This window comes from Cinclus cinclus, chromosome 11 (genome assembly GCF_963662255.1).
Source record: "Cinclus cinclus chromosome 11, bCinCin1.1, whole genome shotgun sequence".
In the NCBI taxonomy this organism is placed as follows: Eukaryota; Metazoa; Chordata; class Aves; order Passeriformes; family Cinclidae; genus Cinclus; species Cinclus cinclus.
The window spans coordinates 7,966,136-7,980,861 of record NC_085056.1 but is presented as its reverse complement, the minus strand read 5'-3'; the positions used below and the strand labels follow the sequence as shown (position 1 = coordinate 7,980,861).

Here is a 14,726-nt window from a genome sequence, read left to right as displayed (position 1 = left end):
CCTGGTAGCCCTTCCTCCATTGCCTGAGCTCTTTCCTCCTGAAATGTTATTGTGCAGGGGCTCCCAAGTTTCACTCATATACTGATTTTGGTAGCATCAGCATCTCCTGGCTGCACCTAGGAGACAGCATTTCTGCCCTGAGAAGGACTGAGGTACAGATGCCACTGTTACTTGGGAACCTTGTTGTGACACAGCCCACATCCTTCAGCATGGGAAGGCCAGCTAAACTTGTAGGTGTTATCAAAACAGGATTAGCCTGCCCAATGTCAAGAGAAGCAGAGCTGACCCAGACTGTGCCTTGATTAGGAACTGATGGACTGAAAAGAGGTGGGTCTCCCACCTGGCCCCATTCTAGCCACCTTCCACTGCACAGTGCTTTTCAACTTCAGGGGACAGGTAAGTACTGCAGGCAGATTGCTCTTGGATTAGTGAGGATTTGAATAGATGTGGCAGAGAACCAGTCAGCCAGCTTTTCCAGAGCACTGGATGCTGACAGCCCTGTTTCTACCAGTGTTTCACCCCTCTGAATGTTGGGCACTATGCAACCTCTGCTCCTTGTTCCTCAGGGTACTGGTGGAAGATCAGGGGAATAGTGATGCTGTGTAACATGGGCATCCCTGGAAAAACCCACCTTCACCTCCTTTGAGGCTGAAATGCCTTCTTCACTTACTGTCAAGCTGGAGCCTCTGATCCTCAGCTGTGCAGTGTTCAGAGAAGTTTCAGCTCATCCTTTTTGCTTCTTATGGCATGTGTTAGTAGTACGCTCAGCATGGCAAGACCTCCTCAGCGCACTGGCCTAAATTTGGGCCAGGCAGGCAGTGGCATTTCTTAAGGTCATGAGTAGTTTTTTAAGGACATTTTGTGCTGATTAGCCTGCCCAGGTTCTCACAGGACTGCATGGTCATGATCAAGAGCCGTTTGGCACTCAGCCATCACAGAGCTGGCCTCACACCCACAGTAAAGGTGACCCTGCTTGCAGATCCAAGTCCTGCCTTTCCTGTATCCCAATCTGCTCTTTAGGAGCACCAGTGTGAGCCTGTGTGAGCTGTGTCTGACTTGCAGAGCCATTAGCACTGGGCTGCCTCGCTGGCCCCTTGAGAGAGGGGCTGTCCTGCTTTGATGAGATGTGTGGGAAGCCCCAGCACGAGTGCCCCAGGAGAGCCTCCCTAACTCAGCATGACCAGGCGCTTCCGTGTGCTCTGTGTGGCAGTGAGGGAACACGCCATAGGAGAGCAGCATTGCAAAGCGTTGGAACCCTGCATAGCAGCCAGTGCTTCCTTCAGTAGTGCTCCAGTGCCTTCTGCCTGTCGTGCTGCCACACATCCTCTCATCCTTCCTGCTCACTCTCCTAAAGCAAGGAGCTGGAAGAGGTCAGGATACCAGACAAATACTCTACGGTGTTTCACATAGCCAAGGTAGCTTTATGCAGCTTGGCTTTAAGGTCACCTCTGTATCTGTTACAGGGGGTGCTTGGGAATCTTGGCTTCTTGTTTCTGTTCCCTTCTGTTGGTTCGTCTCCTTTCTTCTCCCCCCTCTTATGTCCTGAGCCAGCTGTAAGTAGCTTGAGCATGGTAGCTAGGGATCCTTGCTAGGAAAACTTGCGCCCTGCTTTATCATCTGCCGGTTGGTTGTTTGAAGCTGTTGATAAAGCAGGAGGTGGGAGCCCTGTGCTGGTGCTGAACAGGGCTGTTCTCACCCTAAGAGGGCAGACCTAGAGGCAGTCGGGAGCTGTGGGCTTGCCCCGAGGCGAAGGGTGAGCAGCAGCTGCCTCCAGCATGTCTCTGTGCTGATGCTGGCTGAAGTCAGCAGTGGTCTTATCTGCAAAGGGTTCCCAGAGAATGAGAATTGAACAGTTCTCCTGCCAAACTTGCCCAGGTTTGATTGGCATCCCAATGCTGATTTATTCTATTATTGGCTTTCACAGGGAAACTCACAAATACTTTTTGAGTGAGTTTGACCTTGAGCTCGCTGCCTTGACCTGCTTTTCACTTCCTACAGATGGAGATGCTTGTTCTCCTGGGCATGTCATGGATGTTTTCCAGGGTAACACAGAGCCTTCTGAAAGGCAGGTTTGGGTGCTGCTTGCATTATTCCTGACCCTAGTGCTTTGTTCCCTGTCCCAAGCAGCCCACTGTCCTCTTCCCCAGTAACACTTTGCCATTCGTTCTGCAGAAGTCAAGGAGGTGGAAAAGCAAACGAGAGGGGACAGATGCCAATAACCGACCCATCAAAGCTGCTGGGAAAGTTATTATCCAGGATATTTCCTGCTTGCTGCCTGTCCACAAACTGCTGGGAGAGCTCTACATGTGAGTACATGCGGGCTGTCATCCTTTCCCGAATGAAAGTAGCTGTCTTTGGCATTGCTGTGCTTTAATCCTGACATCAGCCAGCATGGATCTGTGAATGTTTCTCTACCTCTGTTCTTGCCTCACTGCTTTTTTTGGTGTCCCTCTTCCTGTGAGAGGGGACCTGTCTCCTGTAAATCTGAAAAGTGTTAGGGAAGAAATTTGTGATGAGGTGTGATCAAGAGAGTTTGAAGTGGTTCTTCAGCATCATCACTGCAAATGTTACAGGTTCAGATTTTCACCTGCTAAACAGAGAAATTATCAGTAGAAATTTTTTTTCAAATCTCATGTTAAATGCGCAGGCTTAAAAATCTCAGTAAATGCACATTTTCATTTTGTAAAGCTATTAATAGCTCATAAAACTTTTTAGTTTCAGAAGTATTTAGTATGTTCCCACTTGGTATCTTGGTTGTACATGTCAGGTCTGTTCTGCAAGTTGTTCTGTGTTAATTGAAAGACTGGAGTTCTGTGGGCATTTTTTGTGTTTTTGTTGGTTTTGGGGTTTTTTTTAAACAAAGGGCTTCCTTTTTCCAAACTTTCTAAATCACATGGTTACAAAACCTCTGTTCCTGATTTTTTTCTTTCTTAGCTTTGGTAATACTGTTTGGTCCTTAATGGATTTTCCAGTCTATGGACATCCAGGGAAGAAGCAAATTTCCTTTCTGAGGAAAGAAAGAGAGGGGTAAAAACCCTTCTTTCTATGTTATTAAAAATAATATTCTTTTAGAAAACCTTTTGGACCTTTCTTCTTGGGACATCTTGCCTGACCTTTTTCCATGTACTGTAAAAGCCCCAAGTAGTTGAAGTGTTGGGAAGATTTCTGATGACAGGCAGAAAGGCACATGTGGGCTTCCTCAGCCCACCTTGCCAGCCTGTCAAGGCTTCACACAGTGGGTGTGTTATCCCCCAGCCAGCCTGGTTCTTCCCAGTGTGCCCCCATCTCCCTCTGAGTCAGCCAGAGCAGACTGATGGGCTGAATGGGAGCAGGACCATGTAGCCAACAGCACCAGCTTTTAGGGACAAGAATGATTCTGGACTTTGTGATACCCTGGCAGAAGTTTGATCTGATGTCCTCTTGGAAATGGTGCTGCTTAGAATCAATCCCAGCTAGTGTGGAATTGGTCTGAATGTGTGGTGTATTAGCAAAAATGAATAGTGGGAGGAGGATGGCAGTGATCCCTGAATAAGAGAAGGATGGGATGGGATCCTGGCCATTCAAAGAGTCTCGTATGGGTCAGGAAATTCTGGGCTGGTCACTGCTGCCAGAGCCACGTTCCCCCTTCTCCCCATTCCTCCCCACCTTTGTAGGTAACGTGCCAATCAGAGCTGAGTTACCTCTTTTCTTTTCAGACTGAATGTGAATAACATCCAGGAGACTTGCCAGAAGAATGCTGCCTCAGCCTTGGCTGTGGGGCGGAGGGATCTTGTACAGGTATGGAACCAGACCTCTTCCTCAGCATGCTGTGCTACCCTCCAATGGCTTGTGCTGTCACTGATACCCAAAGGGTCACTGGGCTTCAGCAGCTCTTGCAGGGAGTCTCTGGGTGGTGAACCAGGCCTGTGGAATGGCTGCCAAGGTGGTCCCCACCTCACTGACTCTGGGCATTGAGAGATTCCTTCCCAGGGCTGCACACAGATTGTTTTGTGCCCTTTGCCAAACTGAGCAAAACACATTTTTCAGGGAATTCCTGTAGGCAAAGTGAGGAATGCAGCCTGCTTTTGAATCATCAAATGGAGTAACTGTGCACAGAGTTGCCTAGCTGCTGTCAGCATTTTGATCCATATTTTTTTTCGTAGTTATGTAATTGTTCCCATTGTTTGGCATTCTGCTGGCGCTGAGTACTAACTGCAGCCATCCTCTCCCAAGAGTGCCTGGGCCCAGGGGCCCCAAAATGGGGCTGGCTATTTACCTTCAGATGAAAATAGCAGAAAAATGGCTATTGTGGCCCACATTTTTCCCTGTGATTAGTCTATTGCAACAGGCAGAACATAGGACACGGGAACACCTGAAAGAGATGGGAATTGGCAGTGCCGCGGGAGCTGTGCACATCTCCTCAGCATTTGGCTCTTCCTTGAGCTGGGCAGGCAACATGCATAGGCTTACCTGATCTAAGCAGAAGCTGACTCAAGCTGTTGTCTTGCTTCTTGGTGAATTCTGTGACACCAGCAGAGAGAAAGTAGGTCTAGTTCCCCTTTGTCTGTTCTTCCTCTTGCAGTCTGGTTTGTCCACATTGGACCAGAGTTTGGGTGGAGTAACTTCAGCAAGATTTCTTTGAGATAACTCAGTTTCTTGCTTGGTTTTCTCTGTCCTATGTAACTCCAGCCTATAGTGCAGCACACAGCAGACATGCAGGCTTGAGTTGCAGGTTACAGGTTTGATGTGCTCTGTAGCAGTGTAGGAAGTGGCATCTTTTCTGTTTCCTTTCTGTGCACTCTGCACTCTCTTACTCAGCCCAGTCCTTGTTTCAGTTTCTCTTTGCTCTCTCTGTTTTCACGGGCAGCAGTTTTGGGATTACTTTTTCTGGCTGTTCGTTCTTTATACTTGGGGCATGTATTTTTTCTTTATTGTCCTTGTTGTCAGTTCTCTGATTTCTGCTGTCTTTTTAGCACCATGCTCTTCTTCCTTTCCTGCTCTTTTTTTACTGAACTATGAGCTTTGCTGTTTCCTGGAATATTCTAACTGTCCCATTTTTAAAGGCAGAGCAGAAGAAAACAGTCCTACATGAGTGGTTTAGAGACTGACAATATGAAACCGTTTTCGGAGTAGAGAATGATAAATTAAGGTGAAATCTCATGTGAAGTGGTTAAACTTCTGAAGTAGAAAAGACAGTGTCCTGTCTGTGCCAGGCTGCATTAGGAGAATAGTGCTCAGTGACACCACTAATGAAAGGATACTTCTCATACAAATAATGATTTACCAGTAAACTTTCTGCCACCAAACATCTCTGAACCCAAGAACTGTATCAAATCTAAACCCTTTTGAGGCTTGTGAATATAAAATTCACTAATAGAATATCAACTGTTCTGCTTTTGCATTTAACCCAAACACAAAGCATGGGATGGGGAAAGCTTTGGTTTTGTGTTATTTTCTGCATTATTTGTGACACAGAGATTGAAACTGTTCCCTGCTGTCAGGAAAAAAAAAAAAACAAAACCAGACAAGCACCATTATTATCTGTCTGTCTGTGTGTGAATTTGTGCACACCTATGCCCTGGGAGTGTGGTTAATCCTAATTGTAGCTTTGCTGCTTTTCCTTCCTGTCTACCAGGTTTGGTCACTGGCCATGGTAGCCACTGATCTCTGTCTTGGACCGAAGTCTGACCCAGATTTAGAGATACCTTGGGCACAGCATCCATTTGGACGTCAATTACTGGAGTCCTTGTACGTGTCTGAATGCTGGGGAGGGGTTGGGGAATGGTTGCTGAAGCAGAGCCCTCCATAACTATCTATGTGTAAGGGGTCATTTCAGATTTGGGGCAGTGCCACAGCATGGATTTTTTTCCCATCTCAAGCCTCTGATGCATCACAAAGGGAAACTCCAAATGTGTTTCTGGCTGGAGGCAGTTCTTGACCTTCTACCTATCACCAGGTCTTCCTTGGCCAGCATTGAGCAATAGGCCAGGCACAGGTGGAGCTCTGCTTTCCGTGCCCACAATGCCTGACTTGGAGATTTGGGTTTCCTTCTCCCCACTAAACGAGCCTGTTGGTGCAGCACCTTTTTTCACTTTCAGATTCCCTGTTGTCATCTAGCTTTACTGGGAAGTTGTTCCAGAACCACGTGTTAGCTACAAATGTCTTCCAGTTGGTGAATCTGCTCAGGAGGACACATAGTTAGTAATTGATATTATTTGTCCATCCAAACTATTTGGAAATTCAGGATTTGTGTGCTGTGCTTTCCATATTGTTGCTTGGCCAAGCTCTCTCCTGCTGTACGGCAGCAGCGGGAGCACAGCACAGGTTATGCTTTATCACTCTCAGCCTTCAGAGAAAACTGGGAACTTCCTAGCCTTCTAGAAAACCTGCAGCAGCCTTTTGCCTTTTGATCCAGGTACAGGATGTTTGCAGCCAGAGGGCTTTGTCAAAAAGATGTTTTGACTGGGGGTGAATCTAATGACTCCAGCATTACATCAGAGCACAAGTACTGCTGGATTCCCAGAGCTCCCATCTTTCTCCCACCAGCTGGGGCATGAGCATTCTCAGAAGGAGAACTTGGCTCCTCAGAGATGTGACAGAAAAGTCAACCCAGTCCCTCAGTGCACGTGGGCAGTTATGACACCCAAACCCATCTATGCAACAGGCTTGAAATTAGCTGCTGTGGAGTCTCAATGGTTTTGCCACTGAATTCTGCCCAGTCTCACACACTGTCCTTTTCATTTTCCAGGCTGGCTCATTACTCACAGCTCCACGATGTACAGACCCTGGCCATGCTCTGCAGTGTGTTTGAAGCCCAGTCCAGGCTCCAGGGGTGCCCCAACTCTTGTGTCCCCTTTCCTCAGCGTGCCTCCAACCTGGCCTCCCACAGCCGATACGTACGATCACCATTTCTTTCCCCTTTGTCTTGGACATCTTTGAACATTTCTCATATAGATGACATGATTTATTCTTCTTTCCCCCTCAACAGCCTAGCTTTACTTCCTCTGGCTCCTGTTCTAGCATGTCAGATCCTGGAATTGGCACCGGAGGCTGGAGCATAGGTATGAGACCTGGCTAGTAAATAAAGGAATCTCCCGTCATTCTGGCCAAGGTTTTAGATGGCTCCTGTGGTGGGGAAAGAAGGGAGTTAATATTGGCTGTGATTGCAGATGTGCTCTGCCAGAGCAGCTCTGTGGGTTTGGTCAGTATGGTGTGACTCCGTGGCTGGAAGTGAGCAGGCCTTGCAATATCTGCGTCGAGGCTCCTATGGTCTTGCACCTTTTGACTTCAGTAGATACTTCATTCAATGGGTACCAAAAATGGCTCAAAATTTCATCAGATGGCTAATGCCACAGGGTTCAGGGCGAAAGTAGTGCTGGACTTTCTTCTCTCACTGGAAAAAATGCAGCAGTTGGAAAGACTGTGTTCTTGGTGCCATAAATATTCACAGAGGTTTTTCACTGTGACAGAGCTGACAAGGGGGGACTCTGGTGTCAGAGTTGAAGCTTTTTACAGATTCTTACTGATGTACACAGTCTGGAGCAGCATTAGCCCTGTAAGCACCACAGCTATAACTTTTCATTGTGATACCAAGGCACGTGTGACATGGGGAAGAGGAGAGCACGGGAGTTAGGGGAGTGGATAATCTTTTGTAGCAGTTACCAGCAGTCATCTTCCTGCCCTCAGATCAGCACCTTGCATGCAGAGGCCCCTTTACGTAACAGCAGTCCTGGTGATGAGAGTCCTCTCTGTCTAGGAAAGAGGAACCCAGGTCTGCCTGGGAAGATGTTCCCAGGCAAACTCCATGGGATTGATTGCCTGGTTACTTTTTGTCTAAAGCAGAAGGCAAAAGGGATTCCTCCACATCAGATGTCTCTGGTTCGTGATCCCTGTTAAGTCCTGTCACCAAAAGTATAGTAGAAGCACTTTGCAAGTAGAGGCTGGCACTTAATTCTTGGAGGCGGGGCAGTGTTTGGAATGCAGAGGATGGTAGGACAGAGATAGGACTGAAGCGTGGGGATGTAAACCTGTGGTCTTTCATGTCCATTCCTGATTCCAGTTTTGAGGGGGGAGATGCACTCACAGCTTCTTGGTGTTTGCAGCAAACAAAGACACAGAGCAGACCTCCACTCCCTGGTGTGAGTCTTCTCCAGATGACTTCCGCTACGGAAACCTAATGTATCCTGATCATCGGGAGCGGGAGAAGGACCAGCATGAGAAAAACAAAAGGTAAGTTATCACATGCCTCGGGGATATTCAGAGATGCCTTACTTGTGTCTCAGTCACATGGAACTCCATGGCCAGGTCTCTGTTGGTGCTGTGCAGTACCACACCTGCCCCTAGACCTTGTCATTCACACAATTACTTGAAGAGGCTTCATCCTGCAGATCAGCGCTGCTGGGATTACATGATACATGCCTAAGAGGCCATGGTGAAAGCCCCAAAGGACAGTCCACCCATGGAGTGCGCACACTGGAGTGTACAACAAGTCAAGGCCAGAGCAGTCTGTGTTCAGCAATGTTTCAGCAACCCGTTGGAAATGCCCTGCTGCATTTCCAGCAATGTGAGCTGTTTGCATAGCCATCGCTGGAAAGAGGATTGCAACTAGAGTCTCTGAGAGTCAGTCAACTACAAGTCTGTTTGTTCCTCTAGGCTGCTGGATCCTGCCAACACTCAGCAATTTGATGACTTTAAGAAGTGCTATGGAGAAATCCTTTATCGCTGGGGCCTGCGAGAGAAGCGGGCTGAGGTTCTGAAGTTTGTCTCGTGTCCTCCTGATCCCCACAAGGGAATTGGTGAGTGTCTGCTCCAGCTGCCCAGGCAGAGCCACAGCCTTGGGAGCTTAGGAGTGTGCAATTTGCAGGGCAGGATGTGTCATGGATGGAATGGACAAAGTTTATCTGAGAGACCCACCCAAGGGAGTCACAAGGGTTTAAAATTGTTATATAGGTGTAATTGAACCTTGGTACAAATCGTTCCACAGGATTAATGATGGCAAACCAATTATTTAATATGAATAAAATATGAAGGGTTTATTTAAATTGATGAATATAATGATAATCATGAGACTAAAAAGGCCTTAATCAGAATTATTTGCCGCACAGTATAGAAAATTAAAACTAGTAGTACAGTGCACTGGTTGGTAAATAAAATAAATAATATCAAAGCTAGCTTAATAATTATCAGGTAGACATTGATGTCCACCCATAACAATGACCATGGGCAAATCTCTCTCACTCAGCTTTCAGAAGTGACCTTGAGGGTTGTCCCCACCCAAAGTAAAGATCTTCACACACACCTAAGGGAGGCGTGTTAAAAATTTTCACCATTTAAAATTGGAACTGGTCTTTATGGTATGAAGTGATTGACTGTCAGTCACACGGTTTTAGATAAAATGTTGTCCTGCCTGCTCAACAAAACGTGTTTTATTTTTGAGTAAGATGCTATCAGCTCTTTGGTTTCTTCTTTTGTAAACATCTGCCTCTCCCTTCCCTACCAGGGCTTTCACATCCCTGTTGATGCCAGCCTTGGTGAGGAAGCATTTGCCTTACCTATCCATGTGATGGGTCTAATTTGGGGTAGTGTGATCAAGCTGGTTTCAGCATTCTTCAGCACTAAGAACCACAGGCCCCCCTGTTCAGTCCATCACTGGTAGCATGCAAGTAAGGCAAAACCCAAGCTGTTTTACTCCTGCTTAGGCAGAGCATCCTGCTACATGGATGAAGTGTCCATTGCTTACTGAAATGTCACTGCAAATGTGGCATGTAACCTCTGACAGAGGTTAGCTCTGCCAGTAAGTGGGTTTGACTTCTTCACAGTTCTGGCTGGAAGTGAGGTTTGCAGGTGTTGGTTCGAGGGCTTTGTAGACTGTAACATCTTTCCAGGAAAGCTGGAAAATTCACATACTGCTATGCCAGCAATGCTCAGCTCTGTGCTGATGAGTGTCCTTCATTCCCCCTGAGATGCCCTGTCTTCATTTCTGATCCTGGGCTGAAATGTCCTTATGTTACTTATGTCCTTATGATACAGGGGCCATCAGGTGGGCTCTCTGATGAGAAATGGAGGCTGTTCTTGCTTGCTTAGTGACACTTCCTAGTGGTGAGAGGTGGATGAGACCAGCAGGAAGCCTTCATGAGTCAGTGTCTCCAAAGCTTGAAATCCAACCCACATTTCCAGCAGACAGCTGTAGCCATCAGGGGAATTGTTGGGCCAGTCAGTGCCTCGATGCTCCGGTTGCCTGTTCGTTTAATCGCGTACGGAAAACAAACCGAGATCTCTAAACGCCATCCATTCTCCCATCCGGATGGAGCTCTGAGGCTTTCAGGGGGCTGTATGCAGGGCTGCTTTGTCCGTGGTTCCCCCAGCAGTAACTGTCCCGCTGTCCGTGTGTTCCCTCCGGCAGAGTTCGGCGTGTACTGCAGCCACTGCCGCAGCGAGGTGCGCGGCACCCAGTGCGCCGTCTGCAAGGGCTTCACCTTCCAATGCGCCATCTGCCACGTGGCCGTGCGGGGCTCCTCCAACTTCTGCCTGACCTGCGGACACGGAGGCCACACCAGCCACATGATGGAGTGGTTTCGCACCCAGGAGGTCTGTCCCACAGGCTGTGGGTGTCACTGCCTGCTCGAGAGCACATTCTGAGCGGTGGGGACAGCACTGGTTGAATATTTAATTCCCAAGGCATGTTGAGTCAGCTCTGCTCCGCTCTGTCTGGCGGAGAACGGCAAGGAGCTGAAGCAGGACGTCCTGGTAATGTGCTGTGGTGATGTTTACAAGTGCTTCCATTATTCCTACGCTTCCCAGGCTGCTTTCAAACCAATTTGAGCAAATTCCTTGTGTCCATTGCTGGCAGTGGATACCAGATCAGAAAAATTTCTCTCTCCTGCAGAAGGGTGTGTGAATATTAGTTAGTTTGGGATGAAGAGGTTTTTGAAAGCTCCCCTGGAAAGGGCCCACCTGGTAAGAGCCAAACTCACTTCAGCAATGTAGAGTCTTTTCCAGGTGCCTCCTTACATTGGCTCAAACTGAGTAAATCTGTTGTTTTACACAATTAAAGCAGAAATAATTCTCAAGCAACAGTAAGCTCTAAAGGTGAGTTGTAAATGGTGCTTGGAGAGGGAATAGTCCATGGAACTGTGCTCAGACTTTCTCTGGAAGCAGTAGGGTCCTTATTTGGAATGGTTTACATTGTTTAGATTTCCCCACAAAGCAAGAGAAGGAAATGGCATTTTTCAGGATTGCTTCTTAAGTAGATTTCTGCTTACTAGTTAGTACCTGTGAAAAGCTCAGACAGGCACCCAGGATCCCTGGGATTAGTTGCTTCCAGCAATTTTAGTACTGTTAGGCTTTAAGGTGTCTCCATCTCCTGCTCTGACCAGGTGATAAAATGCACTTTAATTTGTCCTTGTCTTGTTGGTGACACTTCGTAGTGACTGGGAAAAGCATCTGTCTTTTGAGTTTGAGATCCACACTGTCCTTCCATAGATGTGGTGTTTTAGAAAGCCTTTGCTCCCTCACTGAGAAAACACAAAGAGGACACTTGCTCCATGCAGCTCTTTTGGCCATTGTCTCCAAGCATTATGGGGAGAACTATAGGTTATTTGAGATTTGCTGCTGCTGGAGTGACAGCTCTTGAACAGGGAGGCAGCAGTTTCTAGGGAAAAAGTGGGTTTGGAAGAATGGTAGGATCCACGGAGGCAAAAGGTTTATGACTTTTCTTACTGTGGAGCATCAACTGGAGAATGTACTGATTGATCTGTGTGTTTGGGGCTGTGCCTGTGGGTCACTCCCAGCAAAGGGACACTGCTGTGCAGTGTGTGCACACCTGGAACGTGCAGCCTGTGCCTCTCCAGGGCTGGCTTCAGCCTGAGCTTTGGATTTGGGTGAATGTGTGGTCAGGGATGAGCCAGCTGGAGCTACCCCCCCACCTGTACCAGCACTGATCCCTTCTCCCACGCTTGCCTGCTGACTGGGGCCACGTGCCATGCCCGTTCCTAACCCCTGTGCTGGCTCAGGCTGTGGGATTCTGCTGTGGAATAAACAGATGATGTATCTTAAACAATTAAAACATTAAAATTATTTTTTTAAGTGCTGTACTGATAGAATGTGGTGTTGCTCTGATGGCCCCCCCTCTGTGGGGAGCCCCCAGCAGCTCTCCCTCCCAGAGGGTGCCGAGTGCTGCACCCACGGCCCTCTCCCTGCACCCCAAAGAGGGGGGCTCGGTGGTAGCACAGCCCCACAATAGCTGAGGGGCTGCTGAGTGCCCCTGCCCTGGCTGGGACAATGTGCTGACTGACACCTGCCACAGCAGCCTGGGAACAGACTGGGAACTGCCCGCGGCTGTGAAGCTCCCCTTGGGAAAGCAAAGCCGGGCGGCGTCTGAGCTGCCGGCAAACCCAAGGCCACATCCTGCAGTTTGGGGAGGCCCTGGGCAGCGTCTGTCCCCCGGGATAACAGGCGGGTGCACCGGGTCCTGCCCGGCGCCGCGGCAGCCCCAGGGCAGGAGCTGCTGGGAGAGAGCTCCCGCCCTCCGCCTCCCTACGTGACAGCCATTCAGCCTGGAAGTATTTCCATTTCCATGCTTGAGTGCTCCTGTAGCTTGGAAGGGAAAGGAGATTTGTTATTTAAAGGTGACGGACCGACAAATCGCGGTATTTAGTGTGTTATTACAGTCCATTACGGTCCATCTCCGTAGTACGTGAATGCCCCTGAGGCGGAGCGCGGCCGGCACTTCAGAGGAAGGTGGAAAAGCCCTCGCCGTGGCTGTTTGTGCAGCCCTGCACAGGTAGGTGGAATTTCTTCCCGGATGCTGCCGACATTTCTCTCACATCCTGCAGCATGTCTGGTGGGGCCTTTGGGTGCAGCCCCGCTCCGTGCAGCAGTGACTTTCGCAAAGAAACAGGAACAGCTTATTCCTGCCTGCCTGGAGCCGGTCGAAGAGAGAAATGTTGCTGCCTTTGCTGTGCAGGGCAGCTATAAATGGTCAGAAATGGGGCGTGGTGGTGCCCCACACCACCCCCTTCTTCTGTGCTGCCCACCTCCGACTGCCCGTCCCAGCACACACCTGCTCTTGGGAATAGCTAGTAAAGTGCAAAAAGTTGCCCAGTGTGACCAAATTTTGGTCTGAATTGCAGGCTTTAGAGAAGGGAGAGGAGGCAGGGACTGCTCAGGCAGTGAGTCTGGGCGAGAGCGTGTGTCAGACCAGCTCTGGGCAGGCTGCCACGGTCAAACCAGGTGAATTGGATAGAGCCTTCAGCTGATGCACAGTGCTCAGGAGCGTAGTCAGTCGTGCTGCAGGGCGGGGGATGCCCCATCCATGGTTTCTGCTGGAGCAGGAGCAAGGGGACATTGGATTAAGCCAGCCGCTCTGCACCAGGCAGGAGCACTCTCTGCACACTTCGTGGGAGGGGTGTCAAACCACTTCCCTCAGGGCATCACCAGTGCCACGGGTTTGCCAGGGCTCCAGGGGTGACTGGACACTGCCAAGGAGAGGAGCTCCATCCCAGACCACCTCCATCCAGAGAGCTCAGCCAGCAGTGCTCTGCAGAGATGCCCACACACCCCACACCTGCTTTGGCACCCTTCCCAGGCTGATGCAGAGGAGGATGCTGAGGGCGGAAGACCTTTGGTCCGACCCTGAGCAGCTGCTTGCCAAAACTTGCTTCAGCTGCCTGCCAAGTGCATCCCAAGGGCTGTTACCTGTGTATCCATTAGCTTTCCCAAGGACAGGGCTGGAAGAGGGAGAGAGCTCCCACGACAACCCACGCTGTGCCCTAAAGGCCACTGTCAGCATTCTAAACCCTATTTGTTTTCCTACCGAAGGTGTAACAAATGTGGTGTGTCTTCCCTATCCACACTGAGGCTTTCCATGTGCAGAGAAGGAAGTTTAATCCCCGATGATCAAGTTTGGCAGAGAAACAAGGAGTGTTTAGCAGAGAGGGAAAACCTTTCCCCATGGATGCAATACCAACAGAGTCTGTATTGGCCTCCTCCTCCTTGGCGGCCACAGCTCCATTATCCTAGTATCAGCCCCTCCAGCACTGCGAGGCCTAATCCTATCCCAAGCCCAGCAGCACATTCCTGCTGTCTCCTGTGTGCCAGCCCCAGCGTCTGTCCGTCTGTCTGGTGGGGAAACCAGTTCAGGAGCTAATGAGCCAAAGCCACTTGGCTGCTCTCATTTCAGCCAGGCTCATCAGCAAACCAGCTACACTTCCTGATCCTGCTTGTCCTGGGGCTGGCATGGTAAGGACAGCGATGGGGACAGCTGCAGGGACAGGGCATTGACACAACCCTCTGCTGCCAGTTTGGTGCTGTTCCACTGGTGTCTGCTGTACAGTATGGTCCCAGTACTGTCCTCTCCCAGTGCCACCCATGCTCAGTGCATTCCTGCTCTGCAGGTGACAGGGACCCCCATTCTCATGGCATAGCTGGGGATCAGCTCACCCACTGTGGGGAAACCCTTGGGCCTTGCACGGGGTGACAGAGCCCCACCACAACACCCAGCAGACAGCATGGGCAGATGAAATGTCAGCTCACAAGAGCCTGTCTCATATCCCTGAGCCCTGCTGTGGCACATTTGAGGACCACAGTTCTCCATGTGCTTGGGAGAGGATGGCAGCAGGGACCCACAGGCCACCCGACAGCTTTGTCAGGTGGCAAAGGGCCACCTCTGCCATGAGCTGTGATTACAGAGGGTGGCCCTTGGCAGCTTGTGTCCCCAAAACCCAAGGTAGGGCTGGGCTGCACAGGGA

General features: G+C 49.5%; 1 protein-coding gene across 2 annotated transcripts in view; it reads left to right on the top strand.

Moving 5' to 3' along the window:
- WDR59 (WD repeat domain 59) overlaps positions 1 to 12,068 on the top strand; it is a 48,242-nt gene extending 36,174 nt beyond the window's left edge. For both annotated transcript variants that reach the window (XM_062499718.1, XM_062499717.1), the window contains 8 exons: positions 2,173 to 2,306; positions 3,696 to 3,777; positions 5,615 to 5,727; positions 6,728 to 6,875; positions 6,968 to 7,040; positions 8,082 to 8,208; positions 8,632 to 8,774; positions 10,382 to 12,068. In XM_062499718.1, the coding sequence (XP_062355702.1) occupies positions 2,173 to 2,306; positions 3,696 to 3,777; positions 5,615 to 5,727; positions 6,728 to 6,875; positions 6,968 to 7,040; positions 8,082 to 8,208; positions 8,632 to 8,774; positions 10,382 to 10,617 (1,056 nt within the window). In that variant the 3' untranslated portion in view covers positions 10,618 to 12,068. The remainder of the gene's footprint in view (positions 1 to 2,172; positions 2,307 to 3,695; positions 3,778 to 5,614; positions 5,728 to 6,727; positions 6,876 to 6,967; positions 7,041 to 8,081; positions 8,209 to 8,631; positions 8,775 to 10,381) is intronic.
- Positions 12,069 to 14,726: the final 2,658 nt, after the last annotated feature.